Source organism: Aptenodytes patagonicus, chromosome 1, assembly GCF_965638725.1.
Source record: "Aptenodytes patagonicus chromosome 1, bAptPat1.pri.cur, whole genome shotgun sequence".
Lineage (NCBI taxonomy): Eukaryota > Metazoa > Chordata > Aves > Sphenisciformes > Spheniscidae > Aptenodytes > Aptenodytes patagonicus.
In genome coordinates, this window is record NC_134949.1 from 128,988,968 (window position 1) to 129,014,571 (window position 25,604).

General features: G+C 40.8%; 1 protein-coding gene across 1 annotated transcript in view; it reads left to right on the forward strand.

The window, feature by feature from the left end:
• The window catches only part of MAOB (monoamine oxidase B), a 55,493-nt gene that overhangs the window by 20,544 nt on the left and 9,345 nt on the right, over positions 1–25,604 (forward strand). The window contains exons 4-12 of the mRNA XM_076355143.1: positions 10,906–11,010; positions 11,772–11,863; positions 14,751–14,892; positions 16,214–16,363; positions 17,026–17,185; positions 18,608–18,704; positions 19,460–19,513; positions 24,324–24,381; positions 25,373–25,470. Coding sequence (XP_076211258.1) covers positions 10,906–11,010; positions 11,772–11,863; positions 14,751–14,892; positions 16,214–16,363; positions 17,026–17,185; positions 18,608–18,704; positions 19,460–19,513; positions 24,324–24,381; positions 25,373–25,470 — 956 coding nt within the window. The remainder of the gene's footprint in view (positions 1–10,905; positions 11,011–11,771; positions 11,864–14,750; positions 14,893–16,213; positions 16,364–17,025; positions 17,186–18,607; positions 18,705–19,459; positions 19,514–24,323; positions 24,382–25,372; positions 25,471–25,604) is intronic.

Genomic DNA, 25,604 nt, shown 5'->3' on the forward strand with positions numbered 1-25,604 from the left:
TTGCATTCCCACAGAAGGGAAACTTTCTGCGTTAGTCCTGAAGAAATTAACATTGAGTTTCATTATATGCTTTTGCCAGTCATTGCACAATGGCTTTTCATAATATTTGTCAGATAGTAGTTGGTGTTTGATCAAAGGTTAAAGAAAACATTGACAGATTTAAAAACACCAATAGAGAAAAGGTGTTCTGACGTGTATTTTCCAATATTTTTTCCCACTCAATTGTTATAAAAAAAGAAGTGTGTTCTCAAAGTGATTTGCTATGGTGACTGTCCACAATTACTTCTGCTGTGGTAGAACTGATGGGTACATCCACACTGTTCTGTTTTGTGTGCCTGTGGCATCATCCTCAAAGCCAAATTTTCTGCTTGTTCACACTATTTAGCCTTCAGAGTCTCCTCAATAGCAATAGGAGGTCATGCCATGAGGGGAAACCTTAATGGTAGAATACAATTAACATGGCCAGTCAGGATGACCAGCTCTCAGGACAACCTTGCTGTCCTAGCATGGGGACATTCCAGAATGCTGCCAGAAGTCGCTGAAGCCAAAGCTGAAGCTGACATTTGGGCCTGATTTATTGTCAGCAGCCAGTCAAGCATGGCTGCTTGTTTGGTAAGCCAGACCCCATTTTCTTTTAGGATCTCTAGGAACCAGCTTGGGGGGGGATATTGGTATTACTATGCTGGTTGAAATAGCCTTTTGTTTTCAACAGGCTTTTAGAGTGAGGAAAACAGAGAATGGCAGAAAAGTAGAAGTTTGGGCTCTTGCCAAGGACAGTCTGTCTTTCCCCTGACCACAAGTGTTTTATTGCATGAGTTGCCAGAGGTTGCACATAGCCTTTTACCGTCATCTGTGGATACCTTTTAGCCCAGGGCGGTGAGTACTGGCTCTCAGCTTTCCTCCCTACCCAGCACTGACAGGACTGGCATTCAGGGACGTATCCCAGACTGGCAGAGAGGGGCATGCCTTGGCTCTGCCTGTATGTTGGGCTTAGAAAGGGCCTTGAAATGGGACACTAAGGCATTAGGACACAAGTCCAAGGAACCTATACAGTAGTATGACTTGTATCCAGAAATCCAGAGGTGGGGGAAGCCACTCTGCTCCTGGAGGCATTCAAGCCATCCAAGCCTGGAGATACGGGGTGCTTGCTACTTTGGTTAATGCCTGCATCTGTGGAAACAGATCCTGGGGGAGCTGTGAGGAAGGCTGAGGGCCTGGGCTTGCTCCAGCACTCATGTGCCTGTGCTAACACCTACTGAGAGATGCTCATAGATGACAGGTTATGCCCTTACATATGCCAGGGGGATGGAGCATCCATGGCAATTTGATGCAGGCAAGTGACTCAGTCTGAGTGCTGGCAGGCATGTGCGAGATTGCACTATGCCTTACGCAGAGCCATGGAAAAAGCTGCCCTGGAAGGGACCTTGGAGGTTCCTACTCCACCCTGGGCTTGGAGCAGTGTCTACCTCATAGTTACGTCAGGTTGCTTGGGGCCATTCCCAGTCAAGTGTTGAAAGTCTCCAAGGAGAGGGATCCCATCTGCTGACTGAGGTACTCCCAAGGCATGCTAAGAGCTTGCAGGTTGGATTCAGACAGATTTTGTAGGCCCAGGCTCCCAATGTGGCTGCCTGTAGGAGAGCTCCTGAAGAGAGAAGGGAGAAGTGTGTGCCAGGACTCCCTGGAAGCCAGGAGGAGGTAGAGAGAGGAGATATTCCACAGTCAGTAGCTCCTCCTTTGAATCTCCTAATTTCACTCATTTTAAGTCTTTTATTTCCTTTTTGCTTCTGTGTTTATACAACTGTGGAAAAGTATTATCATAGCGGAAGAATTACTTGCAGTTAAGGAATTGGAAGATGAACAGTATATAGTAGACATATGCATTGTTTTGTGGCCACATCAGTGTCATAATCTTCACCCTTTTGCATTTCATTTAACTGTAATACATTCCTTGGAGATCTCTTACTTTCAGCTGTGTGGCTTGCCCATGCATTCCCTGAAAATGGACAGTGTTCTTGTGTGCTCCCTGAAATTTAAGTAGTACTCTCAAGTCATAGCTTGTAAATAGGATTCCAAAATACGCAAACGTCTGTTGCCCCTGCATGAATTTGAATTCACATGCTGACCCAAGCTTTGTGACTGTGGCAAAATCTAATTAAATTCTGGACCACAAAATTCTCTCTGAACCCAGAGAGGCAATGAAACATAAAGGTTTTAATTCTTCTCTTGCTACACAATCAGGCATCACAGTGCATCTTGTAAAATCAGCTGCTGTTTTCACATATACCCAAAGGCAAAAATCCAGCCTTTCATAGTTAATTAAATTCATTTTAGAGGCTTTTTAGTACAAGTAATATATGCAGCTTCTTTGTACTACAAAATGAAAAGAATGCATTTTGTTGATCTCTGGGTGGGTCTCTGCTAATTAGGCTTTACCAACTTGATTGGGTTGTGTGGTTTTTTTCGCCTTTAATCTTTTTTAATGTCAGGTTCTATTGTGAGATTATTTTTTGGTCTCACTTATATTGTGTGTGATATCTTCACAGAAACTCAAAATTATATTTCTTGCCCTACATTTTTTTTTCTTTTCCTCCACTTGTTAAGCAGCCTTTTTTATGGTCTTTGAATGGAGATTAGTATGTTCTTTTCATTTGTGTAAATACTGGTTCATCAGCCTTAGTAAGAAAATTGGTATAGCTCTGCAAGTAGTATTTGGTAGGCAAATTGATGCCTGAAGACCATTGCTTTTCAATGGCGTAACTGAAGTTAGGTTCATAAATCCAGATTAAAGAAGAAAAAGCAGACCTATCTGAGAAGTCATCATCTCCTAACAGTGCTCCCATTGGACTGATAAGCAGATGTAAAACACTTCTTAAAATAAGGTAACTTCTCCTTAGCTGCCCAAGACAGGATTCAGGGCCCTACCTTAGATAGGTAGATTTGCAACTTTTGACTGGTGTTGTTTATTTTCCTCACCAAAATGACAGCTTTTGTCTTAGAAAAACAAACCAAAGTACATATAGTTCAGGTAATTTTTACCTTTGCCATGTAACAGTCCCTGGAAAGAAGTGTTGAAATAGGAAAACATGTCAATTATTGTGAGGGTTTAATTATCAACATATTTTCTTCGTTAATTCAAATTGTACTTCACTTTTGTGCAGCCCCAATAGCCATGCAAATTTCTTACATTTTAAAACGCAAATTTATCAAATGTTATGAAATACAACACAGGTTCTTGACAGGGAGTTGCTGATGACTTCATTACCTCAGTTAAGTTCCCTGTAGAAGAATGGGGTTTTCTCATACCCATTCATCTGCCAGCAGCACTGGCTAGAGGTGTCCAAATGCATGTCATGCCCTCTTCAAGTTTAGCACAACTTTCATATACAATCGGCCTCTCTGAGGAGAATGCTAATGTGAACCCAGTCTGCAGCACATACTGAAGGTGAATATTTAGTCTTATGCATGCAATCTGTTTAACTAGGACCACAAATCCACACTGATGTTAGCGGGTTACGTACTGATCTACAGTAGATCTGCAGAAAAAAATTTTACAGCCCTCTTGGGTGTCATTCATTTTTAGCTCTATTGTGCTTATTAAAATGCAGTTTGCTGTGGTCTTGTTCATGAATAAAAAATGTGATGGTCCTGTTGTATTGGGATTTAATTAGCAGCTGGATAAGTGACTGCTGTATCTAAAGTTATAGAATTTATTGGTGTTTCTTCTGTGATATCAGTGATATATGCACTGAAGCTAAGCAATATGATTTATTTAAGCTTTTGATCTCCTTCTCTGCAAATCTAAGGGCAGTATCTCCTGGCATAGTCTGTAGTATATAGTGTAACAGCATAAATGGTTTTTTTGAATGTCTAGATAAAAGTGCTTTCATTTTTCTTTGTATATCTTAGAGTGCAGTCAGAGAATGAAAAGTCTGTGAGACTCTCAGTTGCCATCAGTTTAAGTGAGGAGAAATGGCATCACATCTTTCCCCCCCCCCCTGCTTTTTGCTGACAATTTGTAAGCAAGAGCTTGGGGAACTGAGAAGAATACATCTGAATCTTTAAGAAGCTGGGCATCTGGTGTCTTGAAAAGGAAGCCAAGTAAATTCAAAGATGCTTAAATTACTACAGGGTCTTGGTAATTTCACATGTCATTACTGGAATGCAGATCTGTGTTATTTTAACTCTTCACTAGATACGAGGATGCAGGCATTTCTGTCACAAGACGCCATGTTATTAATCACACTCGCTGGTAGCCTCAAAAGTGAGTCTGAGGATTGAATAGGCTGAGGTTGGTGAAAGCATCTTCCAGACTCCCACGAGGGATATCCTCCGTGCTGTGAATGAAGAGCAGTCATTGGCAGGACTATAGGAAGGGCTGGTCTTGTTTCGGTCTCATTGGACCTGCCCTGTAAATAAAGGGGCATCTTCCCTTTTTTGTGCCAGCCACCTGGCAGTAATTGCCAGAAGGAAGCTCGTAATTAGGCCTTTTTAATTAAAAGATGGATAATATTTGTATTACAGCAGCCTAAAAGAAGCAAGATTATGTACAGCAAATCTGCAAAGTGATCTCTGTCAAAGGGGACTGTAAAGCAAGGTCTTGCAAGGGATGTTTATTGATCAAGATTGACTGGAAGACTGGCAGCTGTGACCTAATGGTAGCATAAGGATGAACATAGTAAGAAAAATGAACTGGAAATAAAGTATGCATTTCTTAATTAAATCCAAATGGAAAGAAACTTTCTCAGTCTTAGCCCTCCCAGACCCCAGGGTCTGTTCCCTAGGAGATAAGGAAAAGGAGCTGTGCTCCCACCTAGCTTATTTAATTCAGGCTGCTGGGGGAAAAGCTTCAGTTGCATCTGATTGTAAGAACTGATTTTTGTTTCCCTTGAGAAGTTGATTGAGGTCTATAGAAAAACAGAATTAGACAAATGTGTATTTTATACAGGAACAGCTGGCTGAGCATACTGGGTTTCACACATCTGTAAAATTTTATGTAAGGTTTCATTTTTTGGGGGTAAGAAATTTAATAACCTGGAGTGTCTCAGAAACAAAACTAGTGAGCCCAATGTTATCTTCTACTTTAAAGACAGTGTTTTAGTTGTGAGAGAGCATGGGTGCCCTGTGTGCTTGGTTATGTTATCTATGGGCAGAGCTCATTTGATGGCTTTCTCCCAAATGAAACTCCTTTTTTCTCCTGTTTTCATTTATTTTTGCCCATTTATCCGCTTTTGGGAGGGGAAGAAGTTTTTTTTTTTTAAGACTAATTCTAGAAATACTGAAGTTTTCTATTGATTTTATCCACTTAGTTGGCAGGTTTAATTCAGGTGTTGAAAGCCACACACAGGCCTGGTTTCTATGAGTATTTAGAACTACGGTCCCTATAAATCTGTGCTTCATAAGACATCTGAATACTTTTTGTAAAGGTGTTTTTTAGTGTCTGAACGCAAAAAATCCCATTCTTAGTTAACTCTTTTCTCAGCTGATTGGAACAAATAGTTATATTTGCTTTTGAATTCAGAGCAGAACCTCAATTTCCCTTTGTAAATCACTTCAGTGTTGTTTTTCTCATTCTGCCTTTTTGCAGATAAGGCAAGTATTCCAGCAGTTGCATGACTGATGTTGTGGCAAAGTGAAGGTGGACTTTATTTCTATAATATAGCAGAAACAAATTGTTCCCAATTAGCTCCTTTCCTTTTCAGGATGCATGTTTCAAGCCAATGTGACTGGCTATGCTACGCTTAAAATGGAATTACTTTTGCTGACCAAATTTCACAAAACACTGGCATCCACAGCTGATGATCTCAAATTAGATACTGAAAGATATTTGGAGGATATTTTGGCGTCTTAATATTGTAGCTTTGCACCATTAGTTATCCAGATTTTCTTGTGCTGCATTTATCTCTTCTAACCTGTATTATCTTTTTAGGATATCTGTCAGTATAGTAACCAGCTGAGCGTATGAGCTCCTGAACAGTTTCTCAAAGAAGGGAACTTCACTGAAGCTCAACACTGTTAGAGTTTTCTAAGTAGGCCTGTATTCCTCTCTCAGCTTGGTCTAGCTAGTTGCCATATTTTATTGAGAATTATGATTACACAAGAGGCTTAGTCCCAAAGATACATATTGTTAGATGCTATGGATTAAAAAAAAAACAAACCCAAAGAACACCCCCCGCAAACCAAACCAAAAGGATAGTTTCCCACAGGGCAGCAGATGAGAAACTGAGTATCTGAGACGGGTACAGAGTTACAGCCTGAGGTGATGCCTTGCTGTTTCTCATTTTCCTTCTCACAACTTTGCATCTTACCGTTTCTGTGCTTTATATGAATGACGTTACTGGGATTTTAAGTTGAGAGAACAAGGTGTGTGTGACGTACCAGTGCTGTGAATCAGCAGAGGGCACTGTGTGCCTATAAACCTATGTAACCGTGAATTAACATGCAGAGTGACATCTTGGTGAAGTTTTAGCATCAGTTACTCCAAGGTTTAGATGATTTAGCTAAGGGAATATCTGTGCTCATTCAGTGATGCAGAGAATGCACCACAGCATCTTGTTTCTTCTAACGAAAGCTGACTATATTTATAAGATGTTTATACTGTGCTATAAAAAAATGCATGGATCATTGGCACCAGGGCTTCAGTTCACAGTACTGCATCCCACTCAGGTGCTACCTGGGTACATAACATTTAGGGGAGCATGAAGTTGTCTTGTGCCTGCAAAAGCAGACTTTCTCCTGAGACCCCACTCTGCATTGAGATACTGATGGTATTTCCTGGCCGAGCATGTCCTTTCTCAGCCAACCATTCACTCGCTCTCACCCTCCCAGAAGAAAGTGTGTGGGATCCTGTCCCTATGCCCTCCCAACTGCTGGGGCTGATACTCAAGGGGCTGCTGATATTCAGTTGCCGTGCTGTGTTTTTTCCCTTGTAATCACGCACTTCTTGTGTCGGCTATTTGACCTGAAACAGAGCTGATGTATGCAGAAAGCTTATTTCTATACTACTTATATTATATGGGTCCAGTGTAACTAAGCCAAACGTTGGTTGACGTGAAACAGATGGATGAGAAAATCTGTTGGGAATTGTAATATTTGTAACAAACACTGGATTTCTCATTTCCCTGTTTGTTTATTCTTAAAACAGCTGGGTTGCATAAATTTTCTCCTTATAGTTTCAGCTTCTTATGCTTTAGCCCATACTGCAGCAACAGCCTTTGTAAACAGCAAGTGACCCATACAATAGCAGGAAGACCTCCAACTGCTGATGCTGATGTTCTGCTTTTGGAAGCATTGCAAGTGGCATCATGAAACAGTTTCTAAAAAATAATATATGCCTATATTAAAGCCCTAATAATAAAAAAAAAGTAAAAAATACTTCTGAGCATTATAGTACTAGAGTTTAAATATGTCAAATGATCAGAAGGGGTGGTTATTATTGCTGTTTTTATACTGCTCTGGTTTAGGTATAAAAAAATATTTGAAAAGGAGATGTTCTGTGCATCTTGGAGCATATTTTTCATCTGTGTCTTGTTTTTCTTTAGAGATTATACAGCACCAGGAAGTATGGAGAATGCTATTCCCAGCAATATGATAGAAATAGGCAAATTTTGCCTAAATATCAATAAGGTTGCTGTTTTTTCAAAAGTGCAGATTCCTCAGAAGTAGAGCTGAAATGTTTTGGTTTGTTGGAAACTACTCAGAGCTATGTGTAGTCTTTCTTTGGTGCTGCTATTTTTGTTTCTGTGTAGAGCCTAGTCTTGCAGTTTCTTCTCAAACAAAATTCTGATTGACAGCTCCTGGAGTTTTGTCTGTGTAGGAAATAAGGATCAGGCCTTAGATAATGTCTTAGGAGCTCTTGAAAGTAACTTTCACAGGAGACTCCCTCACTTTTATGGTTGTTTTTATTTTTCCAGGTTGAAGTTTGTTCTTGTGCTTTATGAGACTTGTCACCCCAGATTTCTGCACGAGACATACCCAAGATTTCCCTTTCAGCAGTTCAAATGCAGTGAAATAGAAGAATACTAAAACAAAGATATGTTCTATGTCTCTCTTAGCCGTGCGCTCATGAGGAAGCACCACAGGGAATTCATAAGACTTGAGTTAACACAGAGGGGATAACTCAGTTAGGATTGCCTCTGGCAGAGCAGGAAGCTCAGAACAAAATCAATAATTGGAATAACCCATTCTGATGCTGTCCTGGTTTTCTCGAGGACAGCAGTATACGTGTTTCATAAATCTAAATCTGGGAAATGCTAGGTACTTAAAACCAAACTGATACGCTCTGTCTTTGGAATACCTACACGGTGTTTACACTAGCGAAGGGTGGCTCCAGTGCTCGGAAGAAGGCATGGTAAAACTGACTTCTTGCTGCCATAGGAGTTAGTTATGGATTTTTAATGTGCCCAAAAAGGCTAAAAGGTAATTACCAACATGGTTCAGATGTTACTAGCTGGGACAGGAAGGTACTCAAGTCTGAGAGATTTTGCTGCTCTTTTATAGCCCTTTGGCAGCAGAGTATGAAGGTGTTCCCCAGTTCAAATTAATTTCATGTTAAGAGATTCCATAATAGTACCCAAATGTCTATGTCAGGACCAAATGCTTCTGATGGAACAAACTTACCGAGTTCATCTCCATCTACAGGGATATGTTTTCCTGATTCCAGTTTAATGTATTTTCATATGGTTGAGCACAAGAGCTCTAGAAATGTGCTTTTGTTCCATGCTGAATGGAAAAAAAAAAAAAAAAACCAAACCCCAGAAAACCAAAACCTCCATTTTCTGGAGGATTTGTGAACACGTGCTGTAATGTCCATTCTTAAATTGGAAATGCTAAGTTTTCAACCTTGGTAACTCTGGCTCATAAAGTGACTGGAGATCTACTCTTGGTATGACAAAACTTCTGATTGAAAACTTTTTAAAATTTGATGTTTTGGCATTTTACAAACCATCATCTCTCCTCAAAAGCATTGCAAAATGAAATTGTTGTTTTGCAGTTACTTCTTCATATGTCCATGTAGCAAAGAATTAATTCCTTTCCTCCCACACTGTTTTCTTCCTAACTTTCATTACCTTGGTGTTTCTGACAAGGATTCTGTTAGAGTCCTGCGTCTGTACAAAGACTAGGTGAAAAAACAGTTTCTTCTTCACATTCTCTAACCTGTTGGAATTTTTTTGTAAACTGATTTTCTCTTATCCTTAGGTTTGATTTTTGGCCTTACTGCTTTCTAAGTATATCTCTGTTTGAATTAAAGTCCTCAAAGTTATTAGCCAGCATTTTTCAAGGTTATATCTCACTTTGTTATTTCTGGACCAAGTTTTGAGTTTTTCAGGATCACTTTGTGCCCTTTTACTGTGCAGATTTGAATAATGCGCTCTCTGTCCCTTCTTTCACATTATTAATAAAGAGGCTAAATTAAATCAAGTCTGACACTTCTTCGAGTAAGTGGTCTTCCGATACTTCTCATCAACAAGACACAGTGGTGGTGTTGTTACCTGGTTCTAAATATTAAATCTTGATGCAGTATTTCTTTCAAAGTCAGTGTAAATTTTTTTTTTTTTTTGTGATGGGTTAGTGTGGCACTGCATCAAATATCTGTTAAAAGTTAGTACTTCTACCAATTGACATTCATGCTGGTGCAGTGCCCTCTTAAATATGTAATTTAATATAAGGTTTGAAAAATCAGCTGTGGCACACAATATGCCCTTTATTTTTATCTATTTTATGGAGTCCAGAATGCATTGTGAAAAAATGAGTAACCACATAATGCTAATGAGCACTTCTTTGTGAATTTTTAAAGCTGTTGTGCTGCCATCCATATAATATGTCAGCCAGGGAAATCCCATGTAAATAAAATAACTCTACAAATTACCTGTCGTCTTCCACTCTTAATTCAGCTAGACTTTCTGAATATCTAGTAGTGGAGATACAGATATTTAAAATCTAACCATTAAATATATAATGATGTAGTTAAGACATTCGTATTGGCCACACTATCTCTCTCTGGAATTTATGGCCAGAGGTGTTGGATTGGAAGAATGAGTCATTATTAGTAAATGCTACATTTTCTGTAGGGCTGGGGATTTTTAGGTTAGCTGAAACCATTTTTTTCTGGGAAGGTCTCTGAGCTATGATTTTAGTGTATAATAAAGCTCATCACAGCTGCTTTTGTCTAGTTTTGAAAGAAAAAGAAAAACCCACTAAATACAATTAACAGTTCAGTCTTTTCATGAACATTTAGGAGAAAAAAATGTAAGATATGTTTCTCTTTTTCAGTAACAAATAGCCAATTTTTCATCTTAATTGAGCAGTGCTGTTCCATCTCTTTTTTTTGGTCTGATCTTAATGACTCTACTGCAGGGTATTAGTTTTGTTGCCAGGAAGTGCCCAAGGTAAAGCTTTGAAGACACAAGGCAATATCAGTTCTGCACACAACTGACTTAATTCAACTGTGTATCACACTTAAGTCGCACAGGTAGAATAACAGGATCACAGAACGGGTGAGGCTGGAAGGGACCTCTAGAGATCATCTGGTCCAACACGCCTGCTCAAGCAGGGCCGCCTAGAGCCAGTTGCCCAGGACCATGTCCAGGTGGCTTTTGAATATCTCTAAGGATGGAGACTCCACCACCTCTCCGGGCAACCTGTGCCAGCGCTCGGTCACCCTCACAGTAAAAAAAAGTGTTTCCTCATGTTCAGACAGAGCCTCCTCTGTTTCAGTTTGTGCCCATTACCTCTTGTTCTACGTGCACACACAGACATGATGGGTCGGAAGCTGTTACGTGTATTGATTAAATGTGTGCTTTCTTCCAGTGAACACTTAACCATTTGGTGCAGCTTCCCGCACATAGAAGTCATGATTATGGTTGTATTTAGTTTTTATGATGTTTTTGTTTGTTTTTCATCTTGTAGGGTAAGTCTTACCCCTTTAAAGGTCCATTCCCTCCTATGTGGAATCCATTGGCCTACCTGGACTACAACAACCTATGGAGGACGATGGATGAAATGGGAAAGGAGGTATGGCATGAGGAATTGCAGCTGACCGTCTCAGCTCAGCTTTGTCTCCATGAGGGGCAGAGTGGAGGCAGGACTAGGATGCAGATGGGCCAAGCTGCTCTAGCTTGAACAACCTGGTGCTGGCAAGAGCAGCATCGTGCCATGCATTTTGGTATGCACTGATGGTCAGAGCACAGGTTCTGAGTGGCATCCTGGTAAGCTTTTCTGAAGGCCGTGCTGCTGAGGCTGTCTGCAGTCATACCTTCGTTTTTCTGGATATATGAACATTAGGGTTTATGCGTGTGATTTTTAGCACTTTGCCTGCCGATTGGGTAAGTAATATTTTAAGAGGCTTGTAGACTTCAAATATACACCCTTCTCCACCCTCAAATTCAGCTCAACCATTTTAGTGTGTTATCAGTAGCGTATGTTTTCTATTGACTGAGCTACAAGACTTTGAGAAGAGGTTGCTGTTACTTGCATAGATGAATGGGAGAGATATGGAAGAACTCAGAGACATTCCCCAGTACTGTACTTTGCCTTTCTAGGCAAAGTTCTTAGCTCTAAAATTATTCTCTATTCTTACATTAAAAAAAAAAAAAAATCTTTAAACAAACAAACAACAAAAAACTAAAAGCATCCTCTGTTAAGTTCACTATTACCTGCCAGGAATTTGCAGGCTGAATTACCATGTAAAGATGAGATTGTGATTGTTTGTGTTTGTTGTCTCTTTCTTATGCCACTCGTTCATTTGCTGATGAATGCTCTTTTATGCTCCTTAGATTCCCAGTGAAGCCCCGTGGAAAGCTCCACATGCAGAAGAATGGGACAAAATGACTATGCAAGATTTCATAGATAAAATTTGCTGGACAAAGTAAGAAACTCTTTAATACAAAATATAATAGCTTATATTTACATGCCTTAGAGCTCCAAATAGGCATTACTGTTTTGCAAACAGATATAACTACCACTAGAATACAGCCTTCTTAAAGAAATGGGGTGAGAAAATCTTGTAATAATGGACCACGACACCTGTCAGCACACACAGTAGTTTCTGTTACATTTCCATAACTTTTTAGACTAAAATAAAGATAAAAGGAAAATGTATTTGGGGAGGGTTACTTCTGAAGACATAGGTAGTACCTTCATCTGTTATACGCACTTTCCCTCTCTTTACTGCGTGTTTAACTTTTACAAGAAAAATGCTCTGGCTACAGCAGGTTTTTGAATCAAACTTTTGATGGAACAACACACATTTATTCAGTGCTAGACCAGCTGATTTTACCAAAGTGCTATAAAAATAACATTTGTCTTGAAATAGCACTAAATCATTTTAACACCCATCATTCTGTTGTTTAACTGCTGCACTATATACCACCCAGGGAAACTGAAAATGCTCCCTGGTTTTATGTATAATCAAAGCAATTTTTCTTTACTTGCCATTCAACAACAGTTTGATTGGTTTTCTTCACACTGAAGCAAAAAAACGCCATTAATTCTGCCTCGCTGTAAAGCAGATTGATTTCTGCAGCAACCTCTTCAGAATTGCTAAGCACCCGACAGGCGGCTGCAGCGAGCCTGCACAAGCTTGGTGCAGAAGCCTGCTAGCACCCACTCAAGCTGACATTGTCATTGACAGGGGCATTTTTATGGCTAGCCAGCCTCCTGAGAGCAACATGATCATTGTTAATGGACAGTAGGCTGTTGTCCAAAATCTTTTAATCTTTCAGTTGTTTTGCTTTAACGAGTTACAATTGCACAAAAGCATATAGAAAGCCTTTCTTTTTTGTATCACCATCCATATTATGTAAAACCATATGGAAATGTATGCTGGTGGTTCTGCTGGCCATCTGAACCTCTGATTTGGTAAGGAACTATACCAGTTAGCAAAACGCCACACGCCGGTAGTCATTCAATATCCAAGAGCTCACGTGACTACAGTCATTTTTTTTTTTTTTTTCAAACTCTGATGGAATAAGACTTGACATTTTACCTCAATATTGGCATAACCGTCAGCCTCCCTTAATTCCAAGATGCTTTTTGGATTTTATATGTGCATCTCAGCTTGATTTGCCCAGTTTGTGCAAGATTTAGGTAACATGCTGTAGAAACTTTCCAACCTGGAAGGTAATGATCCAGAAGGGTAATCTTCTGCTGTTTCCTCTCATCTAACAGACTGTACAGATTTGCTTTTGGCTAAAATTGCGTGCTGGAAATACCCCGAGTGCTCTTAGTTGAAATCATACTGCCATTTCTAAATCACTGCCATCTCTAAAACACCAGGAGAAACCACAGAACTGAAATGCTGAAAAGCAATGGGAGAAGGCGGCAGAAACTACGAGAATTTAACCACCATCTAATACCTTCTGCTTATGAAATATTAATAAATACATATACTAATTCTCCCATTAGACAAAATATCTTTCAGAGTTGATCATATTTTACAGTATGTGTTTATACAGACAAAAATTGATAAATATTTTCTGTATTATTTTTGGCTGTCAAGAATGAAGCCAGGATGCACCCGTATTTCAGAAAATGGATCAGCTTTTTACTTCAGCCGGACTTTGCATTTTTAGAAAGGACAGAAGATACCTTTTTTTTCTATGTAGATCTACAGCTGTTTGAAATAGTATGTTTGAGTTATGCTTTTCACTTTTTTTTTTTGAAGTTCGAAGACTGAAAAAAGAAAGAAGCAACTAAAAGTGGATTCTGTACTGGTTTTGGAGGTTATTGATTGCCTGGTGCCTGGCATATGAAATACCTATAGAATCTCAGTCCCTGTCAATCACAATGTAGTTAAGCTGAGCATCTCCTGGTCCTGTCCATGTCCCTTTAAACTCCTCCTTAGAGTGAGGGCAGAGGAAGTGTTTACTTCTAATAGGAGGAATGTTTCCCTGAGCCTTAATTAACTCTGTCTTAGTGCACCCCAAAATCTTGTACAGGTTTATACAGTAATTTTCAGTAGAGCTGTTATGAAAGCGCCAACTGGAGGACATAAAGCAGTGATCCTTTTTCAGACACAGGCCACTTTCCACTTCTGTGTTCATCACCACTGGCTACCAGACCACTGTTTAAAATACCGAGTTGAGCAATCAAAAGTTTCCTTTCCCTTTTCTTGCCAGACTTTTGCATGAATGTGTATATGCTGTCTCTTCACTTACAGCTTCCTACTTCCATTTCTTTCCTTGTTGTGTTCCAGCCGCAGCACTCTCCCTGAGCACAGCAGAGGAGTAGGCAGTGAGGGGATGCTGACTAATCCAGAGAGTTTAGATAAGTTTAGACAAGATCCCTAACTTTTTTATGACAAATGTTGAATAATCCCTATGTTGTGTGCTTGAGGGACAGGCATTCAGCAGGTGCAAACAGAGCTGCAGATCTTGGATGTAACCTGGGAACCATGGGAGGACATGGTTGTTTTGGAGTCCAGTGAAGACAGGAGGGCTTGCTTCCCTTAATCCTGAATCTAGGGTGACAAGCTAGCTTTGTATTAGTAGCATAAAGTGACATAAGCTTTCATTGGCTCTTGTGTCTCCTGGAGCCCTAATTTTGCTGGAATACAGCAGTGCTTGATTAACATTTTTTTTAAAAATGTTGCATAAAAGGAATTGATATTGTTTCCTACTTTAACTGAAATCAAGGAATCCTTTGCTTTCAGTGAAAGAAGAGGTTGCCAAAGATAGTCTCTCCCTTACTAAAGAACAAGATTGTCACCCTCCTTCAGTTTTTAAATTAACTCGCTTTCTTTGTCTTTGTTGCAGTGCTGCCAAGAGTTTTGCAACTCTGTTTGTGAATGTGGATGTCACTTCTGAACCCCACGAGGTCTCTGCCCTTTGGTTTCTGTGGTACGTGAAGCAGTGTGGGGGGACAACAAGGATATTCTCAACAACCAACGGAGGGCAGGTACTGTCAGCCATCACCTTCTATGGCTTGTGACAGGCCCTGTTTTAACTTCCTTCTTTTGCTTGTTAATTTTGGTTCAGAGGGCCAACTGAGGCGTCCATGATTTTGAGCCGGTAGCACATTAATAACTAGTTCTGTTCATTTACACATTAATCTGGATCTTGCAAAACTAATGTTGAAGGCTATTCCTGTGCTGAAGGCATTGGCCCAGGGATCAGTAGATTTGTATCAGTTCCTGACTCTGGCTTCTTTTTGAACTCTGGTTAGAACACTTACTTTGCTTTTCCACTTTAAAAAAAGAAAGTATTACTTATGCTTATTTCTGTCATGAGGCTGAAGCAAGCCTTACCACTTCAGAAGCACTTACTGGGGATGGCAATGCTAGCTGCACGAGTGTGTAGAGTGCTCCGAATTAATACTGAAAATGTAGCCCAGAACTGGGTTCCTAAAGACACTAGCTCCCAGGATTAAAACTGTTAAGATTTTAAAATCAGTCTGAATAAAATGAACACCCCTGCTTAACTATGGTATTGCTCTGAAATGTTTGAAATCTGCTATATTAGTGCTGCTTCTGCATTTCAAGAAAGTAAAGACTCTGTTAATGGTCTTACACTTGAGAAATGCAAATTTTACTCAATATATTAGAAATAATTCTATTTTAGAAATGCAAATTATTTAATCATAAATAAATAACCAAAAATACAAAGAATACAACAAAACATGTTTAAATTCATAAATATGCATAGACAAGCAATAATTATAGATAATTTAACTGTATATACATTGCATAAAATATTATTTGAATTCTGCATTATGTTAGAGGTGATTTGAGTTTAAATTAAGTTAGATAACATAACTGCAGGATACATTTTTGGTGTAAGCTACGTCACTTCCTTATACCTCATTATTTATTACGAGGACTAGGGTTTCTACTTCTGACGCACAGACCTCTGCAGGGATAAAAGTGAACTCAGAGAAAGGTTTAAAAGTTTAAGCGCTTTTCAGAAGTCTTGCTGATTCACACAGGTCTGTGGAATCCATTTGGAGACCCCATGAGAAGGGATTTTCTCATGAGGTTACTGATACTTCTAGTTTTGGCTGGTGGTCAAATACGGGAAGTGTTTGAGGAGTTCACTGAAAGAGAAAGGGACGTGAATAGGTTTTCCAAGTGAAACTGCTGAACTTTCCTAAAAAGGTTTGATAACAACAGAAGAACGGGATTTGTTTTGAATCCCAAGCAAAATGTTCGTCATGACAACGTGCTTCACATGCATCACTCTGCTGATTCTGCTTTGCCGAGTTGTCGTTTTCTGTGTTTCAGGAGAGGAAGTTTGTTGGGGGCTCTGGCCAGATCAGTGAGAAAATAATGGAGCACCTGGGAGGCCGCGTGAAGCTGAGGAAGCCAGTCATCCGCATTGACCAGTCGGGTGAAAGTGTCATAGTGGAAACCTTAGATCATGAATTATATGAGGTAATGAAACCTCTAACATTCAAGCAACTGTTTGTGCTGGGATGGCTAGAAAACCTTTAGCTCTTCCTTTTTGACTTCTCCAAAATCCTGTACAAAAATGAGGCAGAGATTAAAGTGACTATGACAGAAAATCACACTTTCTCGTTGTCCCTGAGTAATAGCAATGATAGAGCTTTAAAGTGATGCCTGAAAAGCAAAGTGTATATTCGAACTCTTCCTTCACTAGCATCTCTTCTAGTATTTGGTTGCCTTCCAGATTAAAGGATAGTTGTAAGGTGAACACAAAAATGTAGCTTAGTAATAAACTTTCTGTGAAAAACATTTCAGGCTTTGCTTCCAAGTTGTAACAGAGGAGTCCAGATGGAAGGGAGACCGATGGACTCTTGTAACACAGAAAATCTTTCCACTGGCTTTTTTCAAGTGCTGGGGAAAGAGCAGCTGCCCATCATTGGAACAGATGGCTGTTTATATAATGCTTGTTTGTTGTTTAACAACCAGGATTTTGTGAGGGTTCCGTTTTGCAATTCTTATGCTAAATGCCAAAATTGCTTCAGAAGATACACCCTGCAGCCTCCCCAGATGTCTGCCAAGATCATTAGAGCAATATACTTAGGATGCAGTAGTGGAGAATGTATTTGGCTTATGTATAATTTCTTTTCCAGAGCAAATATGTGATCAGTGCCATTCCACCAGCTCTTGGTTTGAAGATTCATTTCAACCCACCTTTGCCGCCAATGAGAAACCAGCTCATCAACCGAATCCCCATGGGCTCAGTCATCAAGTGCATTGTGTACTATAAGGAAACTTTCTGGAGAAAGAAGGGTATTATGTTTTAATTGAAGGGGATAGTAGTGACGGAGAGAGGGAAGAGGGTACATGGTAATGGAGTAGACTTTGTGTTTAGAGGATGCTGGACTTTTAGAAGGAGACTTCATACACTTCTGTGCCATTTTTGCCTTTCCCTGTTTGAGAAACTTGAGAGATTGGTTGGGAAGAGAGAGTGGATGGGAGAATAAAAAGGAGGAGGTAGGCGTGAAGGGAGAACTCATGTCTGTTACTTATTGCCTTGGTTGTTCTTTGTTGTCCTCTCCTTTTCCTTCAGTGGCACCTGGGTATGAGATGACTCTCTCCCACTTGTACAGTAATCTAAAGGTACAAGTGATATGTGATGGAGAGAGGTTTTATCCCATCAGTTATCAGCCTGTGAAAACTTTGCCTTCTGGATGGGCAGGATTAATTTAAGGTGTCTTCACATAGACATCCCCAACTGGGCTAGCCATCCTGCACTCCCTTTACATGCTGAATACTTCCATCATGATTCCTCAGATCTCTTTTAGAACTCACTGAATCTAAGACAATCTGCAACGTAATAACACCCATTTCTCTTCACTGGTTATAAAGAATCCACATCTGTGTTTGTCTACAGATGTAGACACCCTTCATCTCTGTGAATGATTTTTAAGAGTTCTGGATCCTGGCATATTCTGGCTATTAGGTTTGGGATGGATTGGCAAGAGGTGACTCCTATTTCCTGGTAGAACCCATAGTTTGCGTACTGTGCTTTGCTGACACTGTTGTTCTTTTAAGAACAATTTATTTTCTTCAACTCTTCTTTTAAGAACAATTGTGTTTTCAAAACAATGTACAAATATCTCCTCCTATGTCTAATGTAAATGTCATATACGGAAACAATTGTGCTTGAGGCACTTGAACATCTTCAGTACCTGAGAGCAGTCTGTTTCTGTGCAATTAATAATTACCTTGCTAACTGGGTTGCAGAATAATTTATTTTTCTATCATGAATTCAACAATAGGAGGTTCCTTTATTGACTTCTGTTTTAAAGATGCTTAAAAAGGATTGTTAATTGTCAGCACATCTCAGATCTGAGTTTTCTCTTCTAGAGATGATCTAGTGCTTCTCTGAGCCAAAGGAATACTGCTGCAAGGGAGCTGTGTGCTAATGTTTGTCAATTGATGGGGATTGCTTTACTTGGTTTTTTGGTTGTTCTTTCCTTTGTTTTCATATCTCCCTACGCTAGAATCATAGAATCAGAGAATGATAGAGATTGGGAGGGACCTCTGGATGTCATCTAGTCCAATGCCTTGCTCAAAGCAGGGTGAATTTAGATCAGGTTGTTTAGGGCTTTTTCCGGTCAAGTTCTGAATATTTCACAACTTCTTGGAAGCTCGTTCCTGCGTTTGGATACATGGATCCTAACTTCTTTTCCACTTTGTGCTTACCAGGGTATTGTGGTACCATGATCATTGAAGATGAGGATGCTGCAATTGGTTTAACACTTGATGATACTAAGCCTGATGGCAGCTTTCCTGCCATAATAGGGTAAGAGGCAAAGAAGGTGTCTAGTTAATGCCTTTTTATTTTGCCTTAGAGGTAACAGTTGAAACAGAAAACCTGCTACTTTTGAAGGGAAATACTTTAAAATAGTTAAAGGATTGACTTTCTCGGTGTGTGGTGAATATGTTCTATGAACTTTTCTTTCAAAAAACTTCCCCCCAAAAAAAAAAGAAATTCTATTTTTCTTCTCTTTTTCTCACTGTCACCTTTTGCCTTTTTGTGTGGCAAAATACAAAATTGGAGAAGAGGAAAGGAAGGAGAAGAAAAAAGGGAGTGATTGCAGAAATGTAAAGTTTTCTCCAAATATTTTGCCTCCCCCAAACCTTCTAGTTCTTTAAATGAAAATTTGTTTTCTAGAATTATATTTTGTTTTGTTCTGTTTTTTCAAACAGCCAGAGAGTATGATCAGTCTTAAAGTTTATTTAACAATAATTTCCAGTTCGATCCCAGGCTTCACCTCCTGTTGTTAATGCCTGCATGCACTGCTGTATAAAGTTAAGGTCATTGGGAAACAGCTCATACACATATTCTAACCCGAATCTCAGAGTGGTTCCTTCCACAGTGAGTCCAGCAGGCGTAGCATATAACATTATGCACAAGTGAAATGGATATTTTGGGTAGAGACCCAAAAGCTAATACTATGAATCACAAGCATCTCATCATAAGGTATTGGCATTTTAAATAATGCAGGAAATGTAGTAACATGATGGGAGTTGTTTGTGGTCTTCCTTTTTTTACAGCTTCATTCTTGCTCGGAAGTGTAGAAGACTGACAGGTCTCACAAAAGAAGAAAGGTAAGTACAAACACTGGAGATCTGCATGGAATCTGAGTCAAACTTTTGTTATAAATGACCAGAGCAGGAAAAAAAAGTCCTAATTCGAAGGAAGTTTTCTGTAACTTTGCAACAGTAGGAAGACATGTCACTTTAAGGAGAAGATCTCTTATTTGTTTTTGGATGAAGACCCCACAGAATTCCCACAAACAGGCAGCAGATGTGGTAGCTAGCCCCTGCCCTTTGGACACTCTCTTGTCCTGGTTCTCATTTTCCAGCAGGACTGCTCTGCTTATTGTGACTTTGGCAAAAGAACTGCTCTAAGGTGCTGACTACGAAAGTAGTGTAGATATTCTGCTGCCCTCACTGGAAAGCATCCAGGGCCAGCCTCCTCCCTCCCCACTGCTACCCCTCTGGCTTCTTGCAAGTGTGCTGAGCTCTTTGAAAGCTTGTCAGAAGGGACAGATTTGGCCCCTGTGCTTGATTTTTTTTTCTAATCACCCTGGAGAGTCCTTTCAGTAACTTAGTGCAACCTTGGGACTGCTGTAGCTGCCACGATGAGACCTCCGCATCATGAAGGGGTCAAAAAGCTGCCTCCAGCTCTCCACCCTCAGTTATGGGAAAAAATGCCCTTTAGGCTCAGATGAAGGTCTTTTTTACTGTCTTGTTGAAACAAATCTCTGCATACAGTAGTGCTCTTTTTTTTATTACTAAAATAGAATTTACAAAGTAATGAGTTTTTTCCATCACATTGATTCACAGTTTCTGATCAAATTAAAGCTACAAGTAGAGAGTATGGATATGAGGAGAGCCTTATTTTGACATGGAGAAAATACATTTGTTTTTAAAGCATGCCACAAGGAATACTGTGTCCAAGTAAACATTCTTACAGTAATAGCTAGTCTAACTAGAGAAGATGGAGTCTTCTCAGATTAGCTTTGCAGGTAGTCTAGCAAAAGTCTATCTAGTCTGTGGATAATGGGTCTAAATGGGGCTGTTAATGTCCCGGTCTTTTCAAATGACAGCCTGGTACCACAAAGCACTTTTAATTTTGGCAGGAATGGACAAGGCAGCCTTTTCCTCAGCACTCAGGCTTTGAGATAGACCCCCAGCAGGTGACTGACGATAAAAGTAGTGTAGGTATTCTGAAATCCAGTGTGCCCAGCATTTTAAGCCATCATAAACACCAAATGGTGTCTTATGCTGTGTGACAATACACTAGATACAACTGAGCATTTGCAGTATTTGAGAACAGCTTCCCTTTCTGTGAAACGAAGGGCTGTCCTGGCTGTTTGCAAGGCACCATGAAGGAAAGGTTGCTTTCCCCTGGGCCTTAAAAGCATTAGCACAATTAACTGACCCTGCTGCTGCCTACGACCAAGTTTTAAACAAAAGGATTTTGAATTCCTGTCTTTTGAGGAATAAACCTTTGTTGTGGCTTAACCTCAGTCAGCAACTGAGCACCACGCAGCCACTCGCTCACTCCTCCCCCCCCCCCCCAGGTGGGATGGGGGAGAGAATTGGAAGAGCACAAGTTAGAAAAACTCGTGGGTTGAGATAAAAACAGTTTAATAATTGAAATAAAATGATAATAATAATAATAATAATACAGAAAGCAAGTGATGCACAGTACAGTTGCTCACCACCCACCGACCGATGCCCAGCCAGTCCCCGAGCAGCGGCCCCCCCGGCCAGCTTTCCCCAGTTTATGTACTGAGCATGACGTCACATGGTATGGAATGTTTCTTTGGCCAGTTTGGCTGTGCCCCCTCCCAGCTTCTTATGCACCTCCGGCCTTCTCAGTCGGTAGAGCATGGGAAACTGAAAAGTCCTTGGCCATTACCTGGCAACAACTAAAACATTGGTGCGTTATCAACTTTGTTCTCATCCTAAATCCAAAACACAGCACTGTACCAGCTACTAGGAAGGGAATTAACTCTATCCCTGCCGAAACCAGGACAACCTTAGACTAGGAAGGACTTTGCTTTGGTAGAGAATGCTTATGAAATATGCTTGGGTTGGTACCCGATAGAGGTACCCTGGTGCGGGGGGCTGGGGTGCCTCTGGCTCCTAAAGTCCTGGTCACAGTGTCGAGGTTTAACCCCAGCTGGCAACTAAGCACCACACAGCTGCTCACTCACTCCCCCTGGGGAGTTCCAAGGCAGGAACCCACTGGGCTGCATTGCAGCTCCTCTCCTGCACATGAGCACAAGTCTCCTTCCAGTGGAAACCAGGGTCCAGGAGAAGGTAGAACGCAAACCCAGATCTTCTCCCAGTGTACGCTCAGGGTGCAACCAGCTTGTGTTGTTTAGATGGGGGCTCTGGTGTTCGCAGGGAGGGATCTCTTCTGAGGACAGGCTTCTTGTGGCACCCTACAGAGGATGCATCTCGCTGAGATGCTGTGCTCACCTATCAACACAAGCTGGGCTCTCCCTTTATCATGTTGATGACAGGGTAAGTTTTTTGGTAATCCTTGGATATTAAGAGTAGGATGTAGAGTCTGTGGCAGCTATCCTAAGTCATGGCTGGGAACAGCGGTTGTGCGAGGGGATGGAAACCATTTTACAGCCTAAACCAGACTGAAGAGAGTAAAACTCACTGCTGCCTTCCAGCTGGTCTTTCCAGGCCAGGTGCCAATGAGTAATTACAGTGGTTAGATTGTGCCCTACCTTTCACAGCTGTGCAATGAAGGTGATGGCATCACACACAGCTGTGGAATAAGAGACCAGGGAGAAGAGCTGTGTGTCTGCAGCTTCTTCCACACTGGGCACAGTGTAACTCCTAACAGGATCCTACCTAGGTAGCTCCAGGCATAACATTCCTCTTACTTAGTGATGGTGGCAATTTCACAGCTGAGTCCAAAGCCAAGAAATAAGGATTTTACTCACTGCATATTCCACGTGTTCCATGCTAGCGTTAGCCATAAATCCATAAATAAGTACCTATTTAAACTGTTCTAGGACAAAAAGTGCAGATGTTGCAGAGAAACTAGTGCATCTACAAGGATTGCTCTTATTAGGGGGAATATCCTCGGTGATAGATTACTGTTGGTACGATTCAATCCTTTAGAAACTGCATTTCTGTGTGTTTTTTTTTCTTCCTGTCAAATAATACCTTATTATTGATGAGTAATTCCTTCCAAGGTCGAAATTTCTTAAGAGTCTGAAGATGCCCTTCACCTGAAGCTTAATATTTTCTTTTGCACAGCTATCTTAAACTAACTTTATCTGTATTTGCAATGTGGTTAGCCAACAGCAGTGACCTTGCACGTTCTTGGAGCCCTGAAGTTGGCTGTACATGAGAATCCCTACCAGCCTCCGGTATACCATTTCCAGGCTCCCTGAAGGGTCTGGAAGTCACGTGTGGAAAAGGGTAGGGCACAGGCAGACCTCGAGGGGTCCTTCTCATCCCTGTCATGGTGCTGAGAGGAGCAGAAGCAGATGTGTCCCAAGGTGATAACTCACTTTGCTCTGGAGCCCCGTGGTGTTACTGACCTGCCCTGAAAGCAGGAGCTGGTGGGCATTTGTGAGAGGTGGTGGGCAGACCTCAGCAGAGGCTTTGCTTGATCATGCTGTTAAAATAGCTTTATTCTGTTCAGACACTGGGTAGGTGCTGGTGGTCTGCAGGGCACGGTAGTCACCTCACTTAGGGAGAGACGGAGAGAGAGATGGAGGAAATGATCCCTTTTGTTATGGCTGTTGCTGGATTCATGTCACCCCCTGACTGCAGAGTGATGTTCATATATAGACCCTGCAGCTCTCCGAGCCCTCCTGGCCAGTCACTGCATCACCATGCATTTCTGCTTCTGGAGTGGGCTAACCCTTGTCCTCCGCCCCAGGGCACAAGAAAGGGGCCACTTCCTTCCCCTCTGCTGCTGGGCTTGACACCTGCCAGCAGCAAAATCACCCCAGGGCCACAGCTCTTCCTGAACTGTAGCAGCCTTCACTTTCCTGCTCAAGCCCCAACCTGCACAGGAGGACACCTTCTTCAAGGCCTTTCAGGTCTTCCTGTTTTGTTTTTTCTCCTCATCCCCTTTCTGTAGCATTCTTTGAGTTCAGCTGCTCATGGGTATAGCTGGGCTCCTGTATAGCTGGGTTGCTTCATACAGCAGTATAGATACAGTTTCCTCATATGCTTATATAGCTGCAAGTGTAGCCCATGCAGTTACAGAGCTGGGACTGCTGTATTTCTGTGCCCAGCGTGGCTTTCTGCGGAGCGTGTTTGGTTTTCGTAATTGTTAACTACTATTTCATCTTGATCTTCTTGTGTTTGGGAATTGGTGCGGTGTGGCTAACAGTAAACAGTAGTACCCAAAAGCTTGTAGGAGCAAACTTAATTGCACTTGGGGTTTGCTACAGAATGAAGTATATTCATGGATTTATAGACTCATAAACTAAAATAGGAGGAAATTTTATAGATACAGAAATAAAGTACTGATTCCCTGAGAGCCTCAGGCTATCAATACCTGCATCTTTGTAGGAACAAACCGTAAGTTAGACTATGTGCCAAGACAAAAAAGCGCAATGCCTTACTACTTTATTTTCCTGACAGCCTAGAGAACCTTTGGATAATATATGAATTTGGGCTGCTAGAGGTATCTTAAGGGAACAGCTTGCATAACTGCTGGTAAAACCGGCATTTATGCAGCACAGGAGTTTGAGTGAGTTATTTCTAGTGATCCAGAGGCTGAGCAATTAGGATAGATCCCCCAAAAGCTGGAACCTCAAGTTCAAGAGATATTAATACTGGTTCTCTTGAAACTAGGACATATTAGAGGTGGTTTGTTTTTTCTTTCCTTACACAGAAGTCTTCTGTTGCTTTTCTCTTGCAGGAAGACGAGGCTGTGTGAGCTCTATGCAAGGGTTCTGGGATCAGAGGAAGCTTTACATGTAAGCATAAAATCTAAACCACGGTGTCTCTTGTCAGACTTGTTGAGCTGGGGAAGGGCAGAATGAAACCGGAATGCAGCAGTGCTCCAGCACAGTGCTGCGTAGCATTTTGGAAAAGGTACCGGCTACAGGAGGGCTTGCTGCCCTCTGTAGAGGAGTGGAGAGGTGGTTATGACAAGTTTTGGGTTGTGGATGACAGTGAGGATAAGAATGAGCTTATGAAACAGTTAAAAGGCAGATATGTTCTTGTCCAGCTTCATGGGTGGCATTCCCAGTGCTTACCACTATACATCTCAACTGTTTTCAGATGTGACAGGCTTGCCTTTCCCTCTCAGTCTATGTTGAGCAAAATGTTTCTTCTCTCTTACTAGTTGCTAAGATTCATTGCTGCATGTGTTTTTCTTTTTGCCTTTCCCTTGCCTTCTCTTCCCTGTAATGGTAAATAACTGATAGGATTTGTGTGATCTCACATTTAGTTTGTGATCAACATCCTTTATCCTTTAAGGGCAATTTTATGAGGGTTAGCAGTTGTAAACACCGATCTTGAGATTACATCATTTTAAACACAACGATATTGTACACAGAACCATGCAAGTGCCGTACTTCACATTTTTTAACAGTATATATATATCTCCAATGTACATATTACAAGCATTATACCTGTGTACACCAGAGGTTAATTTTGCTTTACATGGCTCAAAGCATAAATTTGTGCTAAAAGCATAAATTTACATTGACATATTAAGAGGATTATGTTCTACAGTGGCCAGATTAGCTAGGTTTTTTTTTTTAAATAGCTAGCAGTGTCTAAAATTAAGGCTTATTGTGTCGGATCCATGCTGCATTAAGAGACTTGTTAAATGTGCTCATCTTGTCAGATGTTGACATGCAACAAATCATAAGCTATTCTTCTCTGCTGTCTCCTCTGTTCTTTTATCAGCTTTCTCGGGACTTTGTCCTTTCCTTGAGTGAATTAATCTTTGTTTTACAGCCCGTGCATTATGAAGAGAAGAACTGGTGTGAAGAGCAATATTCTGGCGGCTGCTACACAGCCTACTTCCCACCAGGCATAATGACGCAGTATGGAAGGTACGGTGTCTATTTATAGTGGGCTTTGGAGTAGTAAGATAAGAGCAAGTTAATAAATATCCTCAGAAAGGGTCGTAAATCCTCTGTCACTGTTCACTTTATACCTTTAAGATCACTGGGGAATATTTTAAACA